Source organism: Penicillium longicatenatum (genome assembly GCF_028827895.1).
Source record: "Penicillium longicatenatum strain IBT 33135 chromosome Unknown contig_2_segment0_segment0, whole genome shotgun sequence".
Classification (NCBI taxonomy): Eukaryota; Fungi; Ascomycota; class Eurotiomycetes; order Eurotiales; family Aspergillaceae; genus Penicillium; species Penicillium longicatenatum.
The window spans coordinates 4530389-4543819 of record NW_026643120.1 but is presented as its reverse complement, the minus strand read 5'-3'; the positions used below and the strand labels follow the sequence as shown (position 1 = coordinate 4543819).

General features: G+C 48.5%; 6 protein-coding genes across 6 annotated transcripts; 2 read left to right on the top strand and 4 right to left on the bottom strand.

Moving 5' to 3' along the window:
- Positions 1–1058: 1058 nt before the first annotated feature.
- N7484_004217 (uncharacterized protein) lies at positions 1059–2279 on the bottom strand (the record flags this gene model as incomplete). The annotated part of the gene is made up of 2 exons (XM_057114637.1): positions 1059–1712; positions 1776–2279. 2 exons carry the CDS (start codon positions 2277–2279, stop codon positions 1059–1061), a joined length of 1158 nt encoding a protein of 385 aa, XP_056974777.1.
- A 968-nt stretch (positions 2280–3247) lies between these two features.
- On the bottom strand, positions 3248–4876 carry faeB-2 (putative feruloyl esterase; the record flags this gene model as incomplete). Its single annotated transcript, XM_057114636.1, has 2 exons — positions 3248–4488; positions 4540–4876. The coding sequence occupies 2 exons, from the start codon at positions 4874–4876 to the stop codon at positions 3248–3250; spliced, it is 1578 nt and encodes a 525-aa protein (XP_056974776.1).
- A 1353-nt stretch (positions 4877–6229) lies between these two features.
- Positions 6230–7316, top strand: N7484_004215 (SDR family NAD(P)-dependent oxidoreductase; the record flags this gene model as incomplete). The annotated part of the gene is made up of 4 exons (XM_057114635.1): positions 6230–6346; positions 6441–6719; positions 6791–7073; positions 7141–7316. 4 exons carry the CDS (start codon positions 6230–6232, stop codon positions 7314–7316), a joined length of 855 nt encoding a protein of 284 aa, XP_056974775.1.
- A 467-nt stretch (positions 7317–7783) lies between these two features.
- N7484_004214 (sulfotransferase family protein) lies at positions 7784–8569 on the top strand (the record flags this gene model as incomplete). Its single annotated transcript, XM_057114634.1, has 1 exon — positions 7784–8569. One exon carries the CDS (start codon positions 7784–7786, stop codon positions 8567–8569), a length of 786 nt encoding a protein of 261 aa, XP_056974774.1.
- A 113-nt stretch (positions 8570–8682) lies between these two features.
- N7484_004213 (uncharacterized protein) lies at positions 8683–10860 on the bottom strand (the record flags this gene model as incomplete). Its single annotated transcript, XM_057114633.1, has 12 exons — positions 8683–8882; positions 8945–9011; positions 9065–9124; positions 9175–9478; positions 9531–9625; positions 9675–9770; positions 9823–9941; positions 9993–10025; positions 10073–10115; positions 10167–10599; positions 10650–10745; positions 10802–10860. The coding sequence occupies 12 exons, from the start codon at positions 10858–10860 to the stop codon at positions 8683–8685; spliced, it is 1605 nt and encodes a 534-aa protein (XP_056974773.1).
- A 366-nt stretch (positions 10861–11226) lies between these two features.
- Positions 11227–12792, bottom strand: N7484_004212 (mannosyltransferase; the record flags this gene model as incomplete). The annotated part of the gene is made up of 1 exon (XM_057114632.1): positions 11227–12792. One exon carries the CDS (start codon positions 12790–12792, stop codon positions 11227–11229), a length of 1566 nt encoding a protein of 521 aa, XP_056974772.1.
- Positions 12793–13431: the final 639 nt, after the last annotated feature.

Genomic DNA, 13431 nt, shown 5'->3' with positions numbered 1-13431 from the left:
ATGGTTCGAAATTATTGCAACGGTTAAAAACAAGGCCGGCTTGGCTTGTGATCTGCAGAGGCTAAGTGCTGAAAAGGTTATCAAAACTGGGGAGACCGCGTCACGTTGTTCAATTTGTTGTGGAAGGTGGACCTTGCGGCCCCTTGACAACCGCGGTTCCAGGCTCAGGCCACGTTCAGCAGGTCGTAGGCTTGCTTCGGATCGGCTTTTTTCCACAAACCCTCGCGCAAACGATCGGAAATTTGAGTCTTTGCGACAGATCGTATCCACTTTGATGTTTAAAAATGCCAAGTAAATGCTTGCCTGTTTTAAACTGCTGGATCACCGAACACTCAACCTGAACGGATTGACCCTAGAATGTTGACGCAGTGCGCCTCTTGATGGTAAATGTAGATGTGACCGCGTGGCACACAGCCCTACATATAGCTCCCAGACACAGACCAAGGGGGCTTGATCCCCATTCAGGGCCTTGATTTGGGCTTTGATTGATGAGGTAAAGTGGAGACATGTTGCGGTCTCCGGCGGAGGAGAACGGAGGGCCCGTCAGCACGTGACATTATAGAGTCCAAAATATATGACTTTAGTCTTTTGCTGAAACTGGATCTAAAATGAAAGTCCTTTGAACCGAAATTTGATGTTGCATCCGCGTTAGACATCTGTATCAGCCACTGCATGGAGGTCAAAAAAAGGGTGATATTTCTATGGATGTCATTCCAAGGTTGGGTTGTAACCCAAGGTTATGAAAATGGAACAATGTGCCCTGCGTATTGTACCTGTAGGCCCTCGAATATTCAGGAGGTCCACAAAAACAAAAACAAAGATAAGCTCAGCTACAACCTTAGAAAATAAGCATATAGTATTCCCTGCGGGTATATTTCAGATGCAGAATTATTAACAGCATGTGGGTCCATATGGACAATGCACGAGGGTATATCAAATTGCAAACGGGGTGTAGGCAAAAGGGGGTTTTTTCATGTCGTGAGCATTGTAAAACAAAGGAAAGTCATCAAGGGGCTGAGCAAGTCCATAAGAATATGTAATCCGTTTGTCCAGAGTTATCATTCATCAAATTGATCAGCCCAGCTCCCAGTCACGGGTGACATGGTGGACTCGAGTGTTTCCATTGATGGGGGTGGTTTGGCCGGTGCTGGTGCATCTGAGGCTTTATCCGACTTGGCCGGTGCCTTGCCCGCAGGGAGTGACGGGAAGTCGGCCTCATCGTTGAGGGCCGGTGTCTTGGACTCTTTGCGATCGGATTGATCCTTGGAAGATGAACGCTCCTGTGGTCCACGTGAAGGGCCACGACCACGGCCTCCACGGCCGCCTCGTCCACGCCCCCGGCTGGGGGTGACGGGGCCGGTGTCCTCCGATGCTCCGTCAAAATCTCGGCGCACATGCCCGGACACACCACCATGCATACCCCGGCGATATTGGCTTCCGCCTCCACGGGGATTGTAGTCATCCTCCCGTTTCTCGGAGTCCCATTCGCGTCCGGTCTGAGCCTTGAGCTTACGTTGACGGTTCTGCTCACGCTCTTTATCCATAATCTTCCGGCTCGCCAGCTCTTCTCGCCGTTTCTTGGCTGCAATTTGCTCGCGCTCCATGAATGAAGCCTGGTCGGCTTCCGCGCGGGCATGTGCAGCGGCTTTTTTGGCGGCATTTTCTTTGGCGGCGGCCATGCGCTTGGACAACTCTGCCTCGGTAAGTTTTGCCTAATAAAGTCAGAAAAGTCCTTTTCCTACAGTCAACACAGCTCTGGCGACTTCTGCACTAACTTTTCTTAATCCTCCCGTGGCGCTTCGATCTCCACGGACAGCTGGTACTCGCTGTGCATCGGAGCCATTGGTTGCGTCCTTTTTGCTCTCCTCTTCCGGGGTGGATTGCGGCTTCTCTGCCTCTGGCTGTTTTTCCACCAGCTCAGCGGGCACAGCAGCAGGAGTGGCTTTTGGTTCCGCCACATTCATAGGTGTCTTCTTCCTCGGGGCACTCTCTGCGGGCTTCGGGTCCGCCCATCTGGAGTCTTGGAGACTGCGTCCTTGTTTCGCCCGGCCACCGCGCCCACGGCTCCGCTGTGAATTGTCAACCCGCTGTGAAGGCTCTCCGCGCGGAGAGGGCTGCTTCTCGGGTGGCGTGATCTCCTGAGGCGGTATGGGCTCTGGCTCTGAAATCACCACTACCTCTGTCTGCACGTTCTGTTCCTCCGCCGACACCGGGATGATTTCGTCGTCGAAAAGGTCGTCTGCGCCACGGGTTTGGGCGAATTCGTCCATGTCTGCCATATCGAGTTTATAGGAATGGGATTCACGCGTAGAGAATGATGCAATGCGCAAGAGAGTCGGTCCTGTAGGAAGCACAATCAAAGGCTTTCCAGCTGCCTCTGAGGGGTAGCTTTGTTTGGGGGCTGGAGAAGAGTGATCCGTGCGGAGAACTAGCTTTAGGCTGGGTACTGGTGGGTCATGGATAAAGGTAGAGGAACAACAAAATATAATCGATAATCGAGATATCAAGGTAAGAGATGGATAATCCTGTAGGAACACTGAAAGTGTGTCAAAGGTAAGAAAGAAACTGCTCAGCTCCCAGGCAATTGGGAAGAAGGAGTACTTTCCCAGCTTAACCCGATCGATCCAGGGCGGTGAGATCGAACTGGAGCTTATTTTGCCGATCGATCGATAACAAATAGACTTTAGTTGACTCTGCTGTATTGTTTCGAGGTCAGTCGTAACGGTCAAAATCATCTCAAGTGCTTCATGGGTAAGCCGCGTTGAGATGTGAGACTCGATAAGCTATAGTCATTTGTAGACAAGAACGAGTGCGGTGGTTCACTTGATCTGATAAGATCTAAAGCAGCACCTAAAACAGTAATCATACTAAACTTTCTATTGACAGTACACTTGACATTCTCCATAGCCTCTTGATACCTAGAAGCCTCAAACGTAGGATCATGATTCAGCACAATATCAATTACCGCCCAGTATACCGCAATCTCTGGAATCAGATGCATAATCACATTGGCCTTCATTTCCAAGGTTGGCCGAAATTCAATATGTTTACAATATTTGAGTTCTAAGGTGTCTCCAGTGCAATCGCTCCCTAAACTAAAGCGCTTGGACCACGCTCCAAGAACCCGTGGACCCAGAGGTCAGTCCACATTTAATATAGTGGCTGACCATTGAATGTCATAACGTATTTTATTGGGTACATCTTCAAACGTTCAAAATGTTCCTGGCATAACCACACCCAGAAGAACCTAAATACATTCCCAGGAGTTCTCATCCGTGTAGTTTCCAGGGCCCTTGAACACATTGCGCCGAGGCCAGCGGCAATGCTTGCGCCAGTACTCCACAGGGGTACCAGCTCCATCCTTGAACTTGGCTCCACGAACTGTCTCGGGTGCAACCCCTTCCTCAACCCACTTGACCATAGCCATAAGTACATTGCTACCTGGCTCACTGCTGGCATATGTTTCAATGCCCTGACCAATGCCATAAGCGCCATTTCCACCACCACAGTGACCCATACCACTGATAGTGAAGAAGCGATAGAACTCATCCAGCTCGGCAGGGGGAAGGTTCATGGTCTCAGAAACATGCGAGTAGTACCACTTGGAGTCCTCAGAGCTGATGAGCTGATCCATCATACCGTGGTAATGGAGGACCTTGCCACCGCTCTTCTGGAAGGGAGAAATATCACCATCCCAGGTTTGAATGTTGTACGGGTTCTGAGCCAACGCGGCCTCAGCGTCTTTCACGGTGAAGTTACCACTCCAAGATGGATCATTGTAGACGACGTATCGGAACCAGTCTAGGCTGTACTCGAAAGGTTCCCCACTGTACATGATGGATGCGGCTAGATTCTCGGATCCGGGTTGCATTCGTCGGTACAGGAGCTCGCCGTGCTCTCCGTACAGGGGGGACAGGACTTTCTCAGCTGCGTGAACTTGGGCACCGCTAAGACATTTGGTAGTGTTTTTCGCATTGGAGGGGCAGATTAGAGTCGCGAGGATTGGCTGACAGAGGTCCGGGTCCTCGATAATGTCATCTTTGGCGCCATCGATCGTGTCACACTGGCGAAGAATCTCGTCGTGAACAAGTGCCCATTCCGCTGTGGTCAGGAATGTATCTGAAGTCGAAGAGCCTAGGATGGAATAGAAGTGGGCACTCCAGGAAATCAGATTGGCAAAGTTGATGGCCGGTGCACCTGCGACAACACCGTCGAAGTCGTTGGGATACTTCTGGATCGATTTCCATCCCTCTCTACCACCAGTCGAGCAACCCAGATAATAACTCTTGTTGAAGCCTTCATCGTAGAAAAGGTCGGTCAGTTCCTTGCCGATTACAACTCCAGTATGGAGAGATCGATAGGCAAAGTCCTTCAACACTTCGGGGTGGTGATAAAATGGTTTTCCAGAGGTGCCGTTGTGTCCGTTGTTCGCTCCGACCGTGGCGAAGCCCATCTGGGCAGTATAAGCCAGATCATAGTATTGGATGCCTAAAATAGCGTTAGTAAAAAGTCCAACCTAGTTCTCAATCCAACACATACAGCCTGAAAGACCACCATTTCCAGTACTGAGGAAGCGGCCCGTGTATTCACGAGGGAACCAGGCTTCGAGCGTGATTTGGCTACTGCTGGACGTATTTACAGCCATTGCAACTCGACAAAGATCCACAGAGACTGCCTGGTACGATGCACCACAGCTGGGCGCATTGTCGGGCAGAGACACATTGGTTCCTCCCTGGATATATTCGGCGAAATTGACTTGGACATGGGGTAGATTGATCTTATTAGAGAATTGAGCACACTTGGTCTGGAAGTTATCCTGGCTGGCAAAGGCCGTAGAGCCCAAAGCCAGGAGGGAGAATGCAGAAAAGCGAGCCATGATTCCCAAAATCCACAGTTGAGCCTAGGCAGAGAAGCTGCGGGAGTGACCGAGCTATATAGCTCCTCCCGTCCACCCCATCTGACCTCATCGGCTCGGTGAGCTATGGAGAATACATTGACGATCGGCAAGTGAAGGCCAAGAATTTCCCGGGTATTACCATGGAAAGAAACAGAAAATAGTGGATAGGGGTCATAGCGAAAACCCGAAGATATCCCAAGGGATGGTGGGGGGAATGGCAGATCTAAGAGATCGGATTGGACAGACGAGCCAAGGGTGGATAGAAATGAGGCAAGGGCTGAAGCAGAATGTATTGAAGAATACAAAAAGTGGAGAAATCATTCAGGGAAATTAACAGGGCGAAACAGAGGGGAACCTTGTTCGTTGCAGATAATCCGGGGTCTCCACAAATGCGGGGTGCGGTTGAGCAATGGCTGTTGAATTCGGCATTTCAACGCCAGACGAACCTCTTGCCTAGGTAGATCGGAGTTAATGATAATCAACCGGATCTGTGATGATCCCCAACTTACATCAGGCTACCGCTACCAGGAATGTGTCATGTTCCTGCGGCAACCAAAGGTAGTTGGGAGAGTTGTGGCCTTTCCCGAGGCCGTGTTCGACTTTGGGGTTGGAACGGTTCTAGTTCGATGATCTAATGATCCTGATAGGAGCAATGGCGTGAAGATGGCAAAGTGAAGCCATGGCCTCTAGGGACACCTCATAGAAGGCACGAATTGGTAATTAGGTATAGCCAAGCGCGTGATACCTTTGCGAAAGGATCTTCTGTCGGTGTCCGTTAAGCTCAAACTGAGTTTCAGATTTGCGGACATAGAATCTCTTCCAATGCCTCCAAGGGTTTCAAGCGATGGGCTAAAGACTACAAAAAGTCCTCTTCGTTTTGCGTTTGGTGAGGTTCGTCTTGTGTGAAGATGACATCAAAGCCCATCTGGCGGAGTACTATGTCTGCAAGAACTACCGCGGTCAAAATCTCCAGAGCCCATAGGGTCATCCTAGTAAGAGAAGGCGGGGCCATCGAGACGATGTTCGATGAATGAATTGATGAGAATGTCAAGAAAGGTAGATACACCGGAAGAAATTATTTTATTCCTCAGGCATGTACCCATGCAGTGTTCATGTTAGGTACCTAGCAGATAGAAGACCTGGAGGTGACGGTACAATGATATAGTCAAGATGATGCAATATATTGATATTGATTTTGGCCCCCAAGCCAACTGCATGCCCCTCCCCTCCAAGGTCGCAAAGCCTGCGCCGGTTTCCCTTCCCAAACAACCAAGGTAACACCTCCACAGTTGATATTTTTGTCCATTTCGTTGTAACCACTCCAGAACAATCATGAACCCCCCATTGCCATCATTGACCTCTGTTTGGCACAACGCACCATACGCAGCCATATCTCCGGAACGGCCCGAGCTGAGCGCCTTGGGCAAAACAGTGATTATCACTGGCGCGGTATGCGGCTTCTTCGATGACAATAGGACGCTCGGTCCTTCTGCGAGCGCCTATCTCAGCAATCTGAAAATCACCACTAAAAGTTCTTGAACAGGGAAGTGGAATTGGCCAGGCGACCGCATTGGCCTTTGCTCGTGCTGGTGCCGCTAAGATCGTTTTGATTGGGCGCAACGAAGAGAAACTCCAATCCACACAAAAGCAACTCGATTGCCCGAGTTCTATCCACGCAGCGAATGTCACAAATGAAGCAGCAATTACTCAGGTTGCGACTTCTATAGGCACATGGGATATCATGATCTTGGCTGCAGGCCATATCTCTCCTAGGGTTCACATGCGGGAAGCGTCGGTGACCGAGTGGTGGCAGAATTTTGAGGTTCGTTTCCTTGAGTTGGTGCTGTTGATCACACGATTGCATACTGTTCTAATAACGATAATTGTGGATAGACTAATGTCAAGGGAACCATGATTGCTGCCAATGCATTCCTTCCTACTGCCAACCAGACCCATTCGGCTATTGTTGCATTTAGTGCCGGTGTCTTTTTCCCACCCGGAAGGTTGGCTGGTCTCTCGGGATATATTAGCTCCAAGTTTACTTTGATCAAGGTTATGGAATTTTTGGCTGCTGAGAACCCCAATGTCTTTGCTGCTGCGTTGCATCCGGGAATGATAGAGACCGATAACTTCCGGGCTTCCGGGGCAGACCCTAGCAAGCTTCCTATGGATTCAGGTATTTCTGTCACAAGAGAATATACTGTATGAGAATGATGGCTGAGCTGACATTAATTTTGTCTTAGTCAATCTTCCGGCTGAATTCTTGGTGTGGCTCACGAGTCCCGAAGCCGCATTTCTGAATGGACGTTTTGCAATGGCGAACTGGGATGTGGAAGAACTCAAGACCAAAGCTGATCAGATCCAGTCTGGACAACTACTGACCTCGGGTGTTAACGGATGGCCCTTTTCCCCTATCTAGTTCATTAATATGTAACTTTGGAAGGGCCCAAGCCAAGTCCTTTGGTTTAACATCTACTTAAAGAAGGTACGGGTGCAATTGGTGAAATACCATAGCATCTACAATGCTGAAAATAAGTCACACGAATGTACAATTTTAGGCTAGCCAGTACTGCATTGTATTCGGTTTTCTAAGAAACACTTCTTCAGATTTCAGAGATTTATGAAGCTAGTAGCATGAAGAAAGTTAGACTAATCATGACTGTTCAACACAAAATCAAAATTGGGGCGTGTATTGTTGTGGACTAAATATGAAGTGATAAAGGTAAATAAAGGGATAATTAACTGACTAGTTAACTTTCTCTAGCTGACGTCAGCCTAAGAGGCTCAACGATCCCCAATTCTACCTGACTATCTTCTCCAAGGACCCATTCATCCCTTGAAGAGACGAGCGACTGTTCAAAAACCTGCGGAAATAACTTCCTGATCATGGTGCGTTTCATTACCGATTTGCGCACCCCACCAACAGGGCAAGCCCCGCTCAGAGTGATAGGAGCTGGTCTGCCTCGGACCGCAACATCATCCCTCCAAGCCGCTTTCGAAGAGCTTGGTTTCAACCCCTGTCTACATATGGCACAAATAATTCCTCACCCCGATCGGATGCAACTTTTACTGGATACAGCCCGAGACGAAGATACCCCCCGACGACAGAAATCCATTCACCAGCTCATTGACGGTTACTCTGCCGTGTGCGATATGCCCTCGATTTTCTTTCTAGAGGATTTAATGGATATGTACCCTGACGCCAAAGTTGTTCTGGGGTGTCGGTCATACCCCGAGGCCTGGGCGAAGAGCTGCCACGAGAGCTTGGGCTTCTTCTTTACTCGCAAGTTTTACTTGACAGGGTTCCTTTGGAAGTCGGATCGCTTGTGGTATCATCTCAATATGTATATCGTGGAATGGTGTCGAAAGAAGTTTGGGCAGGATGATATCTTCCAGCCGGATATGTATGAACTATATAATGAGTCAGTTAGACAGGCGGCAAAGGAGCGTGGACGTGACATTTTGGAGTTCAAGGCTGAGGATGGTTGGAAGCCATTGTGTGAATTCCTTGGAAAGGAAATGCCAAGCTCAGAATTCCCACGCGTGAATGAGAAGAAGACTTTTGCCTTGATCAAGGCTATTATGGTCACTAAAGGGCTGCTTACATGGGCGGCACTTGGTGGAGCAGTGTGGCTTGGGTGGAGATATTTCCCCGCGAAATTATGGCACTAAGAGTTTAAATAAGCTTTATCAGGGAGTCAAATGAATATTGGGCATTTAGCTAAGATTAAAACCATGAATACTGTCTGTATTGCTTCTGCGCATGGCCAGTGGGGCTTGCAAAATTACTCATAGAGCCATGTCGCGACACGTCGGGGATCTTGAGTCACCTTAGCAGCTCCTCGAACTAGTTTACTGGGACCGCGCTTCAAATATTGCCCATCTCTCGGCTTGCCTTGAATCTCACCATCGGCCCATATGACTTTACCACGGAGAATGGTATACCGAGGCCAGTTAGTGAACTCCATTCCTTCGTAGGGAGTATCTTATGACGAAAATGAAAAACATTAGAATGAATCACTTTTCTTAGGCATGCCTTCAACTTACAGTCAGCGTTATGGTGAAGCATAGAATTCGTCAAATTGAAACCCATGAAGGAGTTCTCTGGATGCCACTGGTTCCCATCGATTAGCGCAGAGCATGTTTTGAGGCAAACGAAAAGCTTACAATGACCAAATCGGCATCAGAACCAGGCATAATCGCACCCTTTCTAGGGTAAAGTCCATACTTCGATGAATCAGCTTTGAGCCTTGTCGGATAAATAATGTCAGTCTTACCAATTTCGCGGGGTTTGTAGATGTCAACTCCACAAATTTCTGTGGAGTGATTCGACCCGTAGATAATGCTCCTGTATACAAAAGTGGTAATCGAGTTTCGACACCGGGAATTCCATTAGGAATCAGCCGGAATGAGCCTTGTTTGCGCTTAAGAAGACTTTGCAACTCATCACCCGTACAGTGATGCTCGCCTTCCATGCTTGCAGCATCTTCGAGCACGCCTGACGGTTTGCCTCTAGGATCGTCGTATCGAAAAGGGCAGTGATCCGATGAGTAAATGGTAAAAGTTCCATTTTCAAGGCCACTATAGCTTTCAGCAAATATGTCTTCAATCGGATGAGCAGAAGGGGGCGTACACGAATAATTCCTCTTGATCCGATGTATCTGGAGGTGGTGGAGGTGAGCAGATCATCTTACTGTTTTCGAAACAAGTGGGAGAATGGAAGCGTTTCTATCCACTATCAATGACCGACTTTCAACATGAGTATTCGAAGTCTTACCAGATCCTCCCAAGTCAAATGGAAGTATTGAGGGCATGTCTCTGCATACACAGGAAGACCCATAGTTTGCGCCTTACGAATATTTCTGGCACCAAGCTGTGCATTCATGTCAGTGTTTGGTTTCGGTTAAGGCTGTTTATGAGCTTACTGCTGATCCAACGTGAACAAAGAGAATTGGGTTCTGAATCAGCTGTGCTAGCGCAATTGCTCTGTTTGTTGCCTCGCTTTCGACCAGGGGAGGGCGCGACAGAGCATGGTAGTACGGAGCTAAAGTTGAGATTAGGGACGCAATTCGAAAATCTGGACAGGAAAACTAACCAACCATCCCCTTCTTTTCGAGCTTATCTGGTTCTGTATTAGTTAAAAGTTATATTAATCAGATGTTTACCGTCTCTCACCTGTGAGCCATTGTATCATATCACCGTTCTCGGCGTGAATCATCTGCGATATGAGTGAGAATTCTATTGGAACGCAAAAGACAGAAAGGTTTACCGTAGTCATCGAATTCTTCTTAGCTGCAAACATGACATCCAGCAACTGAGAATCTGTCATGCGCTGTGTCTCGTAAGTCAAGAATAGCTTGCAACTGCTAACGCCCCACTCATTCATCAAAACAGGCATCTCTTGTTCCAACACATCGGTGTCATTGCGGACAATGATTATGTGAAAGCCATAGTCAACATAGCTACCTGTAGCCTCAGCACGCTCGTTATAAGCTTTGATAACATGTATGAGACTTCTGTCTTCTTCCGCTCGGGTCTGAGTTGCAAAAGTAATTATTGTAGTGGTTCCACCCGCTGCAGCGCTTTTGGATCCAGTCTCAAAGTTGTCTGCGCATTCGCCACCTAGGCCATGAGGTCCTGTGTTTAAATCTTGAGACAGGTGCACATGGGCATCAATGCCGCCTGGCATTACATAGGCGCCTCTGCTCGTGAGTTAGATTGTTGATCCGAACTAGTGCTAATGGATACGTACTCGGCGTCTATGACTTGGGCCCCATCTAGTTCACCAGTCGTGAAGCTTTCTGCTAGTGCTCGTATCTTGCCATCTTTGATTCCAATACAGCAAGTGCTATTGAATTTATGTGAGCCTTGTGGTGTACGAGTAGTGGGAAGATGTCAATTTACCTAACGTCAGCGGCGGTGACCACGTTACCATTGGTGACGACCAAATCAAACTTTGACATGTTTGATCAATTGTATACAGAATCCCTGTACTTGTGTATTCAATGAAATTGTGGCTCATGCCTTCATCTTATCTAATTGCTTATCATGTACATCCTCGAGATGAGATAAGGATGCGGCAATATCGCCGATCGAGCCGAGATAACAATAGCCGACAGACTTATCCTATCTCTGTATCTCGTAAAAGCACTGTAGGCCTTTGTCGGAGCAAAGTCCTTATGCGTATCTCGACATCGATTTTCTCATGGATCCACAAACCTTGTTCCTGGAGACCCTGCGCTACTATGGGCCCGATTCTATCACGACAGCCCGCCGGGCATTCTCACTATTGATTTGGATTTGAGAGGTCTGGATAAATTATGGAGATATTATATTGATTGATTATTGCTGAACTCGGGGGCCTCAGCATCGGGGTCCGAGAATGTCTGGTTCCAATGTTGTTGCATATCCTCACAAAGCTCAGAACTCTTTTTCCATGAATCAAAGGCATGCTCCAATGTACACGTTACTGTAATGGCCTCCTCCCAGTATGATTTCTCAAAATCATATCCAAAGCGCCGGAGAGCATCCTCCGGTCGAGTATAAAGCCGTCCTTTCCGGGACTTCTTCACAAGCTCAAGTGCAGCGTTGAACTTGGGATTTGAGGCGTGGAGAAAGAAAATCCGTGGAGCATTTGCGGCGGTGGCATTTGTAACACGCCATATGTCTTGACTAGTAAGACTATAGTCTTCCATGGGATCCGCCTGCGCCATTCCAGTAAATGTCCATGCTCCGTTGTCATAATCGCGCTCCACGGCAACCACAGGCTCACTGACGGTATGGAAACTCGCGTCTAGCGCACCGGCTGCCTGTATGAAGGTGTCCTTATCGCCTTGTCCATATGCACCTTGGCCCAACAAAGGCCAGTAATATTCTGGGCCATAGTAGTTGTAATATACAGCCAGAAGAAGGGTTGTGAATTGTGTCTTTTTGGAGATGAGCATCACCCCAGACTCAGTGGCTGCTCGAGCCGTCATAGCAGGCTCCGGTTGTCGTGAAATGTTGAAATATAGAGAAGATGCGGTGTTAGCCCAAAAATCTGGCCATGTAACAAGTCCCGTAGAGGTAAAAGGGTCAGAGTCTAATAGGACAGTTGGGTCGTGGAGGGGGACGCAGTCGGCATCAAGCCAGACAAAGCTTTCGAATGATGACAGCAACATCGCAAATGGTTTGATCTGAAAGTGTTCTACCTTGATGGGCTTGGAGGGTTTGCCTTTCCCGTCACGAACCACATCCAAGATATCTTCGAGTACCTTGCATTGGGCATTGAGCTGTGGTAGCACCACTTCACAGATATAAGGCTCATATTCGACCCAGTCAATGAGGAAGACCTCCACAGGCAACTGGCATCCGGTCCGCCGGATCATGCGTAGCGACGCCACAAAAGTAGGCAGGTATTCGCCGCCGGCAGACGAAACGATGCCCTTGGTGCCTTTGTTATAAGGCCTAGCTTTCTGCTGATTGATTGCTGCAACGAAGCCATCGTGTGCCTCTTGCATTGGCCCTTGTATGTCATCAGAATTGACGACATGGTCCGGTCTTGGCATCAAGTTCAGTGGATCAAATGTGACCCCGTCAACGCGCCCGTCCACATTTGGCGGAGAACATTGAGGTTTCTGCTCGTGAAGTTGCAAAGAAAGATCCCGCAACAGTGTTTCCTGCCTCGCTGCCAGAGGCAATGGAGCTGCAGGGCGAATCCCAGACTTTAGGCTCGTGACGAGATTCCTTAAGCCAGAACCGGAGTCTGGGATGTCGACTTGCGAATCTATAGGTCCAATCCAGAGGGTAGCATCGAAGCGGTCTCTTCCGAATATGTACACGTTGATCAGGAGGACAGCGACCAGAATGCCCACAATTGCTCGCCGACCAGGGCGCTTATTCGTGAACATCACCATAGCTGTAACCTCGACCTCGATGAAACGCGACTTCTCAAGAGAAGTGAATCATGAATGCTGTCGCAAATTTCAAGCGCCCAGCTACTGTTGCCTGTTGTACGTGTGCGATCGATCCACTGGGACAGGGCCATTCGGGGAAACAGAGCCACATCAGAGTGGATCTGGCCCCCAACTAGCCTTGTTTGTCAGGGGTATACGTACGCGCAACGTACGTACGTGGTTGTGCCATGCCAAGGCCTTACTACGGCGCTGCTGGTAGTGAACTGTGTAAGAGTCGATCGTAGCTCCGTCGTTCGTAAATATAAGCCGGCATATGGTTACAAAGATTTTTAGGTGTCCAACTCCAAGTGCCAGAGACGCTAAACCATTCCCACATTGTCTGTGAAAAGTTGAATTTAAATCCATGCATGGGTTACTCGAACATGCTCATATCTGCCATAAGCTGTTTGATACTATATTTGTCTTCGAACAGCGGATCCAGCCCTATATGATCTATGATCGCCCTGTACAATAACTGCCCTGACCCACATTGCGGATCCGAGGACTGCCGAAAGGAAGAAAAGGGGAACAGAGAAATAAGAAAAAGACAAAAGACATATTTGAGATGAAAACAGCGACTTTACTAATGGCGCCTCATGT